Here is a 15177-nt window from a genome sequence, read left to right as displayed (position 1 = left end):
CCTTGTCCCTCTCACAAGAACCCAAAGAGGCTGGGATAGCTCCTCTTGGTCTCCTTCTCCTGGGAAGTTACCATTTTCCTATTCCACCAGAGCTTTTAGGAATCAACCGTGATTGACTTTTGAACAATGTGCCATGCTATTTTGTTGGTTGATATGGGTTTTAATTTGAATTTTAAATTATTTAAGTGCACTAATAATTTAATATTTTCTAAAATGTAACTTTTATAACACACTCACACATGAACTGAGTGTCACTAGATTAACAGGGTTCATTAATTGGGGTTTTCAAAGTGCTCCTGAGTGGAAAATATAGAAGTAGACATAAAGAACCCAGATCCACACAGGTAATTAAGATTCATTACATGCTTTATTGATATAAAATGTTCAATTCAGGAACATTAAAGAAATAACAGTAATATGAATTTCAGGGATTACAGGAGTTGTTTTCATTGTGTTCCTTTAAGAAATTTCTAATTTATGGTTAGGGTCAGGTGAACCCATCATGGAGTTTCCTTCTGGGGCAGAGAATTGGGGATTCACCCGAAGCACCCAGTGGGTGTCCATGGCCAAATGAAGCCCTGGTCATGGTCCTCTCCTCCTCCTCATTTGTTGTCCACATCTCGTGGCTTCCAGTGGTGAAGAGCACAATTAAATCATTGTATTATAAAATACATACCATAAAATACCAAGATTAAAAATATCATAAAATACATAGTACAAAGCATAGTACAAGGATTAAAATACATGTAACATTCATAATATAAATGGACTGGGTAGGCCTGCCAATAGACAGCACAAATTAAGCCCAAAAGAGTATATTTAAAAGCTCATCAGAATATCTGGAATAAGCCAGAATATCCATTGCAGCCAATCAGAGTATATCGTAACTAGTAAGTAAGTTATTAAGTAATCCCATACAGAGCTCAAAATGATCCCTTTGTTCTAGCTCTAGTATAACTCTTCTATTTTCCCACTCTGCAAATCTGACTCTGACTTCTCCATAAATAGCAAATGCATATTAATTAGTAATAAGAAATTGACAGCAGTGGAATGAGGGCACAGGGTGTTTCACTCCCACCACGTCAATCACCAACATGCTTAGAAAAATGTAAGATTTATTTAATTGATTAACATTTTGGAAGAAGGAAGCTTCCCTAAATTCCAATGAAAGTAAATATGTAATAAACAAGACATATATCTTTTTAAAAAAAATAGCATATAGACATAGAATGATATATGGTATTAACTGTATATACTGATAGATTACTCTAGACTCTAACTGCACAAGGCATTATTTCTGCCTCTGGCTCCACCGTACTGGCAGGCGGACCTTGGTCCCTGGAACTGGCCGGTGAAGAGGGCTGCTCAAGGCTGCTGCTCTCTCCTCCTCTTCCTCCTCCTCCTCCTGATGGTCTTCCTCCTTCTCCTGCACCCAGCCTCAGCCACAATCCCCACCAAGGCGAGGAAGACCAAGGCAGCCACTCCCAGGTGAATGCTGATCTCAAGGGAGGAATCAACAGCTGTAATAACTACAATGACAACAAAGATGGAAGGACAATTCAGGCGTTGGCTGCAACATGAAATTGTTATTAACTGATCCCAGTGTCCTTGATTCAACTGCTACTCTCAGCCAAAATTTATTTATTTGGTTTACTTTTACCCTGCCCTTCTTACCCCGAAGGGGACTCAGGGCGGCTTACATATCCAAGGCACAATTCGATGCCCGTAACATACAACAATAATAAAACATAATAGCACAAAATAGCAAACAACAACAATACATCATATCTATAACCAATAAAACCAATAAAATCCATAAAAATTTCATACAAACCGATACAAACCAATTGCTCCTTATTGCCGGTCAATATTCGCTACCTCATAGTTCAGAGTTTCATTCCACATTTATCAGTCCTGCCGGTCCTATTTGTCTGGTTGTCCTTACTTGGTTGGCAGATTGCCTGAAGGCCTGGTCCCACAACCACGTCTTTACCTTCCTCCTGAAGGACAGGAGTGATGTCGATGTCCTGATATCCGCCGGGAGTGAGTTCCACAGGTGAGGGGCCACCACTGAGAAGGCCCTGCTCCTCGTCCCCACCAGCCTCACTTGGGAAAGCGGTGGGGTCGAGAGCAGGGCCCCCTCAGATGATCTTAGATTCCGTGGTGGGACGTAGAGGGAGATACGTTCAGACAGATACACTGGACCGGAACCGTACAGGGTGTGACGATGTGTAAATTTTATTCCTTTGGTTATGTGTAATTTAAACAGTTGTTTAGGGATGGTAAGTATGGGGGATTATGTTTTGTTGGAGATGGTGGCTTGGCATTAGCTGAGTTGCCATAGCAACATGGGTGGAGCCAACTGGCTCTTCACGGGGCAGCTGTTTTTAAAAGTCAGTCAGTAAGCCAGTGAGCTACTGGGTGGGCTGAGTCTCTGGGTGGAGATTCAGGGAATGAGTCAGTAAGCCGGCGAGCTACTGGGAACACTGAGTCTCTGGGTGGAGATTCAGGGAATGTGTCTGTAGCCAGTGTGCTATAGGGAATTCTGTTAAAATAAGCCTTTTAGCTTATTTGTTATATTAGGACAGTTGTCCAGAAGGGTTACATCTGCTTAAAGAAACTTTTTGGAGTCTATGCCTGAGATTACTCATGAAACCTTTCCAATGTAACCATCAAGATTTATGCCTCTTGTGAAGAAACAGTTAAACATGTTATACTCCTGTTAAAATAAACTTGTTACTGTTTTCCTCAAGCCTTGCCTGATACAGTTTCTCCTAAGATGAACAGCCTGCAATAGTAAAGTCAAGCCAGGAAAGTAAACGCTAAGCTATCAAATGAATAAAACCTTCTGTAATTAACAGTCCCTTTATAAAATAGCTCCTAGGTTGATATTGATCGTTGCCCGGCTTCCCTCATAGATTAGGTGGCAGTGGGTGTTTTACCACGCGCACCTTCACACAGGGTTTTGTAGGTCAAGACCAGCACCTTGAATTGGGCTTGGAACTGAACCGGCAGCCAGTGGAGCTGACACAACAGGGGGGTGGTATGATCTCTGTATGTCGCTCCAGTGAGCAGCCTGGATGCCGCTCGCTGGACCAGTTGAAGTTTCCGAACTGTCTTCAAGGGCAACCCCACGTAGAGTGCGTTTGTAAGCTTATTGTAAGATCAATGAACCTGGCTATCAAGAGGCTTCTTTAGAACTATCTCAAGATGGATGGAAGCTCTTGCTATCAGTAGCCCGGTAGACATTCTGGTGCTATGAGGTATAGGATGGTCCTCTTAATGAGCAAACATTCTCGCTGCCATTTCAAGAAGGTATATCGATTAGGGCCAAATAGATATAGCATTACTAGCATAGCCTTTCAGCATAATGAGCAAACCTCGCTGCCATTTCAAGAAGGTATATCGATTAGGGCCAAATAGATATAGCATTACTAGCATAGCCTTTCAGGCTCTTCTCTCTCTCTCCATGGTTTTTTTCAAAGATAAAGGAAATACATTCCACATTTTGAATGTATAAAGCTTTTGCAGTTGGCTGACTAGAATGACAATCATTAGGAGCGGATTTGAGTGGATTATTACCTTTGGCGAAACAATACAAGATTTTGATGGTCTGTTGAAGAAGCTATTGAATATTTCTGACATTAAGAGTGGATTACAATCTTTCTGAATATTTCCAGAGAAATTCAGCCATCCAGATTGCACTCCAAACTTTTTATTAATCAGAACAGCTGATTGTAATACAAAAGAAAGACTCTCATCCTGATCACGCTGGTTTTGAGAAGAGAGGAACCCGATGCAGGCTTTGGTAAGGCAAACTGGAAAAGACATGTACCTGAACACTCCACGCTGGCATCCTGGCTGTGGTTGCAACTCTGCTCTCCCCAACCTCCCTTCTGGCACTCCCTCAGGAATTCTTCTTCTCCTGTACAGTTGATGCTCTCTAGCCAAATGGGGCCTGATCCTTGGCCATAGTGGGCTCCACCCAATGCTTTGGAGGCATTGCCACAGCCCAGCTGGCTGCAGACCACTTGGGCATCTTGTAAATCCCAGCCAGCATCACAAACAGTCCCCCATGCTTCATTGTGAAAGACTTCAACCCGCCCAGAGCAGGGACTTGTGCCATTCAAACGGAGATCTTTAGGAGAAAAAAGAGAAACTTGGTACGAGATGAATGTTGATAATAGAGTTATAAGCAAAAGTTTTGTTGTTAGAATTCACTAGACCAGTGGTTCTCAACCTGGGGTCCCCAGATGTTTTTGACCTTCAACTCCCAGAAATCCTTACAGCTGGTAAACTGGTTGGGATTTCTGGGAGTTGTAGGCCAAAAACATCTGGGGACCCCAGGTTGAGAACCACTGCACTAGACAATAAACACTGAATCCATTAATTTTACCTATATGTTGATTCATCATTCAACCAATGAATGGATCTACTCTAGCTGGGAATAACCACCAGGACGCTAGTCATTGTGATGACTTTGAATCAAACTGGCAAGATAAAAGAATTTAGTATAAGGATGCCTTGGTCTCAGACATTTCCACTCTAACTTAGCTTCTTGTTTCTTCTGTACTCAATGGGATAATTGGAACTGAGGTCTGCTCTCAACCAAACTTGGTACACTTATCTATCATGACAAACTTAAATAATTGTGGGGTTTGAGGACAATGACAGAGGATGATGATGATGAGAGTTATGGCCTACCCACATCTGGAGTGGCATGTTAATCCCAGACACCCATAATGGATCTGAACTAATCTTGGTAAACACCCTCATCATGACCATCTGAAAACACCGGTGGGGCTTAAGGGGGTTGATAAAGGATGATGGAAGTTATAATCCATGTGTGAATCTACACCAAACCTGGTACAAGGACCTTTGTTATTCCATTTACAATAATGATAGGATTTGGCAAGGGGGGGAGGCAAGAAAGAGGATGATGGAAGCTGGAGTTCACCTAAATCCAGAGAACTGTGTCAGTGCTGGTTCCAACCCAAACAGATCTGGCTGATGGGATTTCCAGAAAGTAAGATCTCAGATTGGTGGGATTTGCACCCACCCAGACCTAAGGATGATGGGAATTCCACCTGGCCAGATCTGATCCTGGTGGGATTTGCTGACAGCCAGTTCAATCTCTTATGTGAGTTTCAGATTCACCAGGTTTGGGGCTCATAGAAATTGGAACCCATCAGATATACCCTTTTAAAAGGTCCCATTATACTGGCATACATTTTCTAATGAGGCCATTAATAAAACCATAAAGCGAGCCATGATTTTTTTTCTCATGAATAGCATTTGAGAATACATATGCTGGCAATGCCAGGTACACCTAAGCTAATCTGTCTATACACATATTCAAAGTGAAAATATATGTGTGTGTATGTGGCTGGAGTGCCCACTTCCACAGACAGACTCTCACTTCCACAAATAGCTATAACCCACAGTGCTGAGGAGTCACCAAAAGAACTCCCTCCAATGACATTTCAGGTTATAGTGAGAGTCATGAACATGTAGCCCAACCCTGCCAATGTCTTCCCCAAATACTAAGGCCCATCACCCAAGGAATGCTTTCATTCAGGGACAATTTCATCCTAGATTTTATGTGTTCTCTCCACCACAGGTAGGCATCGCAGGGTTCCTTTCTTTCTCCATTGGTGTGGAATTTACATGATTCCACTCACTTCCTCTTCCTTAATCCTTAACCACAGTTATAAGGGAAGGGAAAATAGCAGACGAGGAGACACAAATAAGCAAAGATAATGGGTGACACACTGAAAATGTGCTTTTAAAATACAAACGGGATGGCATCGAATCTGAAGTGGTCAAGAATAGTACAATTAGCAAAGAAATCGCATTGCAATGTGCTTTGTTTATAGGAAACGCCAGAGGATGGAAAGACAAATAAAAATGGACTTTTATGTACAATCAAGTGTTGTTAGACATTACAGGAATTATGACTCAGCAAATAGCAAGAACGAACAAACAAAAGGACATTACAAATAGATGGGAGGTCTACTTCAACTGGGTGAAAAATGGAGGAGCCAACGATCACATCAAAGAAAAAAATACGAAGACTTTCTCAGTGGATGAATCTGCAAGATTAGTAGAAATATACTGTGGTTGAGGAGGGAGGGAGAGGGAGGGAGGGGGAAATATAGGAAGAGTTGGAAGGTAAATGTTAAAGAAAAGGAAGTATCATTGTCATGATTATAAAATTCAATTAAAAATACAATGAAAAAAAACACATTTTCCTACTCTTTTCAACTCTATGTGCATAACAAACAGAGCAGAACTGAGCAGCAACTAAGCATACTAGAGTTTGGAGGATTGACTCCACATGATCAAAGTTGTAGTTCACCCTGCATCAACTCAGAGCACTGCAACCCCCATTGACCATGGACCTGGACCACATTTGGTACACACAGAACCCCATGACCAAAGAAAAATACTGGAGAGGTTTGCAGAGGGGGGGGGGGATTCACCTTGATTTATAGCCATTGTAGGTACTGGGATGTATAGTTCACCTGCAATCAAAGAGACTCTGAAACCCACCAACGATGGCCTTGGACCTAACTTTGCACACAGAACTCCAATGACCAACAAAAAATGCAGGAGGGCTTTGGAGAAAATTCACCTTGATTTCTAGGAATTACAGTTCCCCTACATCCAGAGAGCACTGCGAATGTAAACAAAAATGAATCTGCACCAAATTTGGCATTCGTCCAATATGCCCCAATTTGAATAATGTTGGATTTGGGGTGGAATTGGACTTGACATTGTTGTAGATACTGGTATTTATAGTTCACCTGCAATCAAAGAGCACTCCAAACCCCACCGATGATGGACCTGGACCTAACTTGGCGCACAGAACCCCCATGACCAACTGAATGTATTGGAGGGATTTGATGGGACTGGCCCACCATGGTGGGAGTTGTAATTCATCCTGCAGATGGAGAGCATACTGAACCTCACTGGTGATGTATCTAGAGCACATTTACCCAACGTGACAAACTTTAAATATTGGTAGAGTTTCAGAGGGTTAACCTGGCACGATGTGAGTTGCAGTAGACCCACAACCTTATGCATTTTGTAAAATTAAATAAAAGACCTTATGCATTTTGTAAAATTAAAAAAAAAAAAGACTTCTTCCAATAACCCAGGCAATGCTGGGTACCCAAGCTAGTATTTAATATAGAAGAGTCATACACATCTACAGAATTTATTTGGATACATCCAATGTTTGTGTTGCTTTCTTTTTATTTTCTGGTTCCTAGAAATATTTTGATTTCAGTTGAAATTAGTGTAGAAACAGTATTTCTCCCTTAGTTATAACCTTTTGGACACTAACAGTAAGTTATAGCAATAATGCTGAGGACTTGGCATTTAAAACATCAGCAGGGATTTGGGAGAATGGAATATAAAGAAGGAACTCATTGTCCTCTTTACTGCTTTACATTCTTTATAAGGAAGCACCATTCGCAAACCACCACAGCGCTTGCATATTTCACCACAATTTCTTCCCCAGGTTTGGACTCTTTTGAGGGAAGTGTGGTAATTTCCTGAATTATCCACATGTCTTTAGTTTGTATCAGTTACCTGAGCACACAACACTGGCATCTTCTTCATGACGACACTCGTATAGTGTGTGCATTTTGTGAATGCAGTTGTACAGGGAAACCTCTGTCCCATTGCATTGTACTTCATTTATCCAGATGGGATCTTTTCCTTTTCCAAAGTAGGCTTCTTCAGGAGCGGACACAGCTTCACCACAGCTGAGTTCTCTGCACACGACTTGAGCATCTCTCAGGTCCCATCCATCATCACACACTGTTCCCCAGGTCCCATTGCGGAACACTTCGACTCTCCCAGAGCAATGGTTTGGACCATTCACCAATCTGGTTTCTATTGATGTTGGAAGAATGAAAAATGCTTTATTGATCTATAGTTCACTTCCTCGTTTTCTCCATCACACCTTCCTAGTCATGGGGCCATTCATAGTAAGTGTGCACAAGTAGGAAGTTACCTGGCTCTTGTGGAACTGATACAGAAACAAGGCTTTGTTGTGCAGGTCATCCTATCTCTTAGTAATACTCATTAGTTGTCACTGACTTCGCCTGCCTTCCCTCAAATTCCAATAGTCCACACCTACATACTGCAGCTGGCAAATGAATGTGTCATGATACACAGTTTGGAAAACTCTGGTCAAAGTATTTCATTGTCTAAGGGCCTTAATACATAAGTATATTCCTGTTGTTATTTAATACTATACTCCTCAACAATTTATAGTTTTTTTAAGGGCATCAGAATAAAAATACAATTTTTATGTCTTTTTCTGATCAATTTCCAAACTACCACAATTGCAGTGAATAAAGATACCAAGAATGGACCAGTGGCAGCGACTCCCCACAAAGACTATATTGTTTCAACAATTTAATAAAATATATCCTTTCATTTCAACTTTCTATATTCCTTGTACATTTTAATGTTATTTCTATCCCCATGTGTGTATATAGTATATGAAACTCATGTCAAAATATAACTGTAGCTTGTCTTCACCCTGGTGAGAGGTTACTCTGTCCTGGTTCATTCAGTTTAGCTTAAATGCTTGCCAGGCATGGATCCTCTTACCCGCGATCCTACCTCTAAATCCAACTAAACTATCATGACATTACTTGTTCAGCACTTAAGTCACATAAATCCTCCAATGTTCCATTACTAGCCCTGGAGCTAAAATTATTTATTTATTTCATATACTTGTACCCTGCTCTTCTGACCCCCAAAGGGGAGCTCAGGGCGGCTTCACAGCAAGCACCATTTGGTACCATCACAATAATAAAAACAATCAACAAATTCATTAAAACAGGACATTAAATAAACAATTGTTGAAAACACGCCAGTTAAAATAAAAGGTTTTGCTTCCAAGTACCCTTTAGAGCAGGGGTTTTCAAACATTTTCAGCCGTAGAGCCCTTGTTGAAGCAAATGTGTCTGGTGGAGCATCAATAAATGTTTATGTATTAGAGGATATGGAAGGGATTTCCACCATGTTTTGAATATGGGCCTCCTCGGAGTCTTTTTTCTAATCTACACTCCATAGAACAATGCCTTGCTGCAACCTCCAACAGGCATTGATTATTTTGACTGAATGTGATGTATAATTTTATATATGAATTCGGAAAGAGATTTGCAAAGAATGAAGGACAGAATGCACATGGTGCCTACCTCATTTTCTTTGTCCCATGTATTACCACATAGGCCTCAATACCCTACAACTGTGTTTCTCAACCTGTAGGTGCCCAGGTTTACCAGCTGTTATGATTTCTGGAAGTTGAAGGCCAAAACATCTGGGGAACAACAGGTTGAGAACCTCTGCCCTAAAGGCATCATATCTCATCTGGGAAACTAAGCAGTGCAGCCATGTTTAACACTCAGACAGAAGACAGGTAATGAATATCATGTGCTGTGGGCTATATTGTCATAAAATATAATGTGTGGAAATTAAATGGATTTGATATGAATGGAATTGTATGAAAAAAGTATGATTGGGGCCTAATTGGGCCGAAGGCACAATTGTAAAATTTTGAGGCCTGGAAAACAACTACACTGATGAATTGTAATTAAAAGTTGCTGATAAGAACCATGGCAATGATTAACTTTTGAGATTGCCTACTTGATTAACTCTTGGAAAACAATATGTTTACATAATCAAAGACCACCATGTCAGACTACACAGAGAAGCCACTGAAATACACAAGCATGTGGACAATTTCAACAGAAAGGAGGAAACCATAAAAATGAACAAAATCTGGCTACCAGTATTAAAAAAAACTTTAAAATGGCAACATCACAACAACAGAGAGGAAGCAGGCAGGGACATCTAATTACCTCTCAACAAAAGTTTGCTCCAGGCACAGTCAGCCCATTGTATGCTAATCAAGGTGGTCAGTTGAAACATTCACACCTAGCTCCAGCAGATAAGAGTACTTTGTCTCACCCTGGTCATTCCACAAATAAATAAACCCTTTTTCCTAGTTGCAACAGACCTCACTACCTCTGAGGATGCTTGCCATAGATGCAGGTGAAACGTCAGGAGAGAATGCCACTAGACCATGGCTATACAGCCCGAAAAAACCTACAACAACCCAAAGACAATGCTCTTTCAAGTTAAGAAAACCAGTGTCTGTTAAGAAGAAAAGTCAGCATCTGCCAGGAACTGGTGAGGAGCCAGGATGTTTCAGGCTGGAAAACAACTTGTCACTCATTTACAGCTTCTTTAACTTTTTGGAACGGCATCAGCAGAAAATTGCTATAAAAGAGACCTTCTAATATTCCAAAATTGTGGCAGATAGCTGGTCTGCTCACCCGCTGCTCGCCTCCATGGGAAGGAGAGAAAGTTGGTGTATTAGGAGAGTGGCAGATCTGCAATGGATCTGAGTCTGGTCACTTGCTTCTTTCACAGAGGAAGGGAAAATGTGTATTTGAAGCATTGGAAAAGCCGCAGATTTGCAGGGAAGCAATCTGGCCTAAGTGCAGGTGTTCTTCTCCAGGAGACGGAGGAAGAATGGTGATGCATGCATGTGAAGGGTGAATGCATATGTGTAGTGTGAATGCAGAGTAGATGTAGAATCCCCTTAGTTTGTTTATTAACAAATTTATGCTAGATAATCTGTATGTCTACCTTCTTTCTCTGTGTAAAGGTTACTCTGATATACTCTCTCACTGAAAATGCAATAAAGGGACTTTTGTTTAAAAAGTGTTTATGACAATATTTCATAGGTTGAAATGAGCACAACCACCTCTGAGGTCCCTTCTAAATTGCCTTATATCCCAGGATTTGATCCCAGATTATCTGCTTTAAACTAGGTTATGTGACTGGGTTGTTGTAGGTTTTTTCGGGCTATATGGCCCTGGTCTAGAGGCATTTTCTCCTGACGTTTCGCCTTCATCTATGGCAGGCATCCTCAGAGGTAGTGAGGTCTGTTGGAACTAGGAAAAGGGGTTTATATATCTGTGGAATGACCAGGGTGAGATAAAGGACTCTTGAGTGCTGGAGCTAGGTGTGAATGTTTCAACTGACCTAGGTTATGTGAGTTTCCACTGCCTAATAATCTGGGATCAGATCTTGGGATATAGGGGCAGTGTCAAAGTGGTCTGAGTTTTCTTTGCCTAATTAAATCTTCTGAACATCCATCCAAGCATGGGAAATCAACAGGTGACTTGCAGGGATGTGCATACAAAGAAACACATGCAGAAACATTATTCATAGAGCTTATTAAAATTAATCTATTTATCCATCCATCAATCTATCTATTTCATCTATGTAACAGTTTCTAGAAATACTGGATAGGACTTAATCGAACAAATGACACCTGCATCTTTTTAACAAGTGCAACTGAGCTTTGCCTGGGCTTTCAAGTGACAGAAGCTGAAATGCCTCTCTTTCTTGACATTCTGTATCAGATAGCCAGATGGAGCCATTCTCCACCAAAGTGAGCTTCTCATGGGACTGCCATTGCTTCTCTGAAATCAAATTCCTTGCATACAATCCGAGCATTGTTCAGATCCCAACTGTCATGGCTGCTCTGAGTCCCTCATTAAGGGGGAGAGGATGGAATATAAAACTAAGTAAGTAAGTAAGTAAGTAAGTAAATACATGGTTTACCATGTCTGGTTAACAGACACCTCAACCCTCTCAAAATAACACTTTGGACCAATTATTTATTTATTTGCCATATTTATACCCCGCCTTTCTCTTCCACAGCCTGGGGACTTAAGGCAGCTTACAATGGCACATACACAGTGACTTAAAACAACACATTCACCTAAAATAGTTTTAAATTACAACATATTAGATGTGATTAAAATACATTCAAAGTTAAAAACACGCCATCCAAATTTCAATGTCTAAGGCCATTCCAAGGTCAAATTGCACATAATTCTATATTTGGGATACTGCATTGCCCTAATTTTCAAAAGCCTGCTCCCAAAGCAAGGTTTTGACTTTATTCCTGAAGGCTAGTAGGGAGGGGGATGATCTGATGTCGCTAGGAAGGGAGTTCCACAACCGAGGGGCCACCACTGAGAAGGCCCTGTCTCGTCCCCGCCAGCCGTACTTGTGAGGCAGGCGGGACCGAGAGCAGGGCATCCCAGATGATCTTAGTCTCCAAGCTGGTATAGGGAACTATACGTTTGGACAGGAAGCCTGAGCCGGAACCGTTTAGGGCTTTATAGGCTAAGGCCAGCACTTTGAATTGTGCTCGGTAGTGGAGTTGTATGCTCCCTGAATGCCGCTCCGGTAAGCAACCTGGCTGCCGCTCACTGGACCAGTTGGAGCTTCCAAGCCATCTTCAGAGGCAAACCCAATTAGAGCGCGTTGCAGTAATCTATACAGGATGTAACCAGAGTGTGGACTTCCGTGGCCAAGTCAGACTTCCCGAGGTACAGGCACAGCTGGTGCACAAGTTTTAATTGTGCAAAAGCTCCCCTGGCCACCACTGAAACCTGAGGTTCCAGGTTCAGCGATGGCTCCAGGATCACTCCCAAACTGTGAACCTGTGCCTTCAGGGGGAGTGTAACCCCATCCAGCACAGGCTGTAACCCTAAGCCCTGTTCAGTCTTTCGACTGACCAGGAGGACCTCTGTCTTGTCTGGATTCAATTTCCATTCACATGGAAATAGAAGATAAAGACTCTTCCTATCCATGATCGCTTTGAGGATACATTAACCTCATGCAGTCTTTGGTAAGTACAACTTGTGAAAGGCATGTACCTGAACACTCCACGCTGGCATCCTGGTTGTGGCTGCAACTGTGCTCTCCCCAGCCTCCCTTCTGGCACTCCTTCAGGAATGCTTCTTCTCCTGTACAGGTGATGCTCTCCAGCCAAATGGGGCCCAATCCTTGGCCATAGTGTGCTCCACCCAATGCTTTGGAGGCATTGCCACAGCCCAGCTGCCTGCAGACCACTTGGGCATCTTGTAAATCCCAGCCAGAGTCACAAATGGTTCCCCATGTGTCATTGTGAAAGACTTCAACCCTCCCTGAGCAGGGACTTGAGTCATTCCTTAAACGGAGATCTTTAAAAAAAAATTAAATATAGTAAAAGATTAATGGTGATTAATTTATGGACAAAAATTCTGTTCTTAGCCCTGACTAGACTGCACAAACACAGAATCTAGATATACTCCAGTTGAGAGTAATTAGCAGGAATTCTTGCCATTGTTCTTGCCACTTTAGATCCAACTGGTAAAATAGAATATAGTATGATTATTATTACTGGATCCTCTGTTCTAGAAGGAATAATTGGACTGGATGTCTGCGTGGTAGCAAAAAGTCCCAGGTTTTGTCCTATGCATATCATGGGTATATCCTTTGCTCTGGACATGCTCAAAAGCCGTTATTTCATGGCACGAGCCATAATAAGAACTCAGGCATAAAAGGAGATTGAGTGGAATTATTCTCTCTTTCTAACAACTTGCTCACCACTGAGTGTGATCACAACACGGGCAATTATTTTTATTTATTTATTTATTTCTTGCATTTATTGACCGCCACTCTCAGCCCTAGGGCGACTCGTGGCGGTGAACAGCAACATAGAAAGACAGTGTACAGTAAATCACGACAATACAAACCAGACTACTACAACATAACATATACTTATGCTAAAAATCCGCTTCGTCAAATCCTGGGGTCATAGCCGATTTCATAGTCCTAGTCCATTCCAGTGTCGTTCCAAAGATACACTCAATTGAAGGCCTGCTCGAAGAGCCATGTTTTCAGGCCCCTACGAAAGGCCATCAAGGAGGGCGCCTGTCTAACTTCAGCAGGGAGGGTGTTCCACAGCCGGGGGGCCACCACCGAGAAGGCCCGCTCCCTCGTCCCCGCCAGACGTGCCTGTGAGGCAGGCGGGACCGAGAGAAGGGCCTCCCCGGATGATCTCAAGGTCCTCGTGGGCTCATAGGCCGAGATGCGGTCTGCAAGGTATTTTGGGCCGGAACCGTTTAGGGCTTTGTAGGATAACACCAGCACCTTAAATTGGGCCCGGTAGCAAATCGGCAGCCAGTGGAGCTGGGACAGCAGGGGCATTGTATGCTCTCTGCGTCCTGCTCCCGTTAACAACATGGCTGCCGCGCGTTGGACTAGCTAAAGCTTCCGGGCCGTCTTCAAGGGCAGCCCCACGTAGAGAGCGTTGCAGTAGTCGAGGCGGGATGTGACCAAAGCGTGTACCACCGTGGCCAAGTCAGACTTCCCAAGATACGGGCGCAACTGGCGCACGAGCCTAAGCTGTGCAAATGCTCCCCTGGTCACCGCTGAAACCTGAGGCTCCAGGCTCAGCGATGAGTCCAGGGTCACACCCAAGCTGCGAACCTGCACCTTCAAGGGGAGTGCGACCCCGTCCAGCACAGGCTGTAACCCTATACCCTGTTCGGCCTTGCGACTGACCAGGAGTACCTCTGTCTTGTCTGGATTTAGTTTCAGTTTGTTCGCCCTCATCCAGACCGTTACAGCGGCCAGGCACCGGTTCAGGACTTCGACGGCCTCCTTAGTAGCAGGTGGGAAGGAGTGACAGAGTTGGACGTCATCTGCGTACAGGTGACACCGCACCCCGAAACTCCGGATGATCTCACCCAGCGGCTTCATGTAGATGTTAAACAGCAAGGGGGACAAGATGGAGCCCTGAGGAACGCCACAGGTCAACGGCTGTGGCGTTGAACAGGAGTCCCCCAATAACACCTTCTGGGTACGACCCTCCAGAAATGACCGGAGCCACTGCAGAACAGTGCCCCCAAGACCCATCTCTGCAAGGCGCCCCAGAAGAATACCGTGGTCGACGGTATCAAAGGCCGCTGAGAGGTCCAGGAGCACCAACAGGGACACACTCCCCCTGTCTAGCTCCCGGCGCAGATCATCCACTAAGGCGACCAAGACCGTCTCGGTACCATGTCCCGGTCTGAAACCAGACTGTGCCGGATCCAGATAATCCGTGTCTCTCAAGAATACCTGGAGTTGTGAGGCCACCACGCTTTCCATGACTTTGCCCAAGAAGGGAAGATTGGAAACAGGCCGAAAGTTGTCCAATTTAGTGGGGTCAAGTGATGGTTTCTTCAACAGCGGCTTTATAACAGCCTGTTTTAGGCTCGCTGGAATCTTGCCTTCCCGTAGGGAGGCATTAACCACCAC

The 15177-nt window shown here is 43.2% G+C and overlaps 1 protein-coding gene across 1 annotated transcript in view; it reads right to left on the bottom strand.

Moving 5' to 3' along the window:
- Positions 1-374: 374 nt before the first annotated feature.
- The window catches only part of LOC132765866 (scavenger receptor cysteine-rich domain-containing group B protein-like), a 37289-nt gene continuing 22486 nt past the window's right edge, over positions 375-15177 (bottom strand). The window contains exons 3-6 of the mRNA XM_067463261.1: positions 12768-13073; positions 7597-7902; positions 3836-4138; positions 375-1529 (exon numbers count right to left, since the gene is read on the bottom strand). Coding sequence (XP_067319362.1) covers positions 1366-1529; positions 3836-4138; positions 7597-7902; positions 12768-13073 — 1079 coding nt within the window. The 3' untranslated portion in view covers positions 375-1365. The remainder of the gene's footprint in view (positions 1530-3835; positions 4139-7596; positions 7903-12767; positions 13074-15177) is intronic.

This window comes from Anolis sagrei, chromosome 2, assembly GCF_037176765.1.
Source record: "Anolis sagrei isolate rAnoSag1 chromosome 2, rAnoSag1.mat, whole genome shotgun sequence".
Lineage (NCBI taxonomy): Eukaryota > Metazoa > Chordata > Lepidosauria > Squamata > Dactyloidae > Anolis > Anolis sagrei.
Note: the sequence above shows the minus strand (reverse complement) of the source record. Positions and strands in the feature narration are given on the sequence as shown.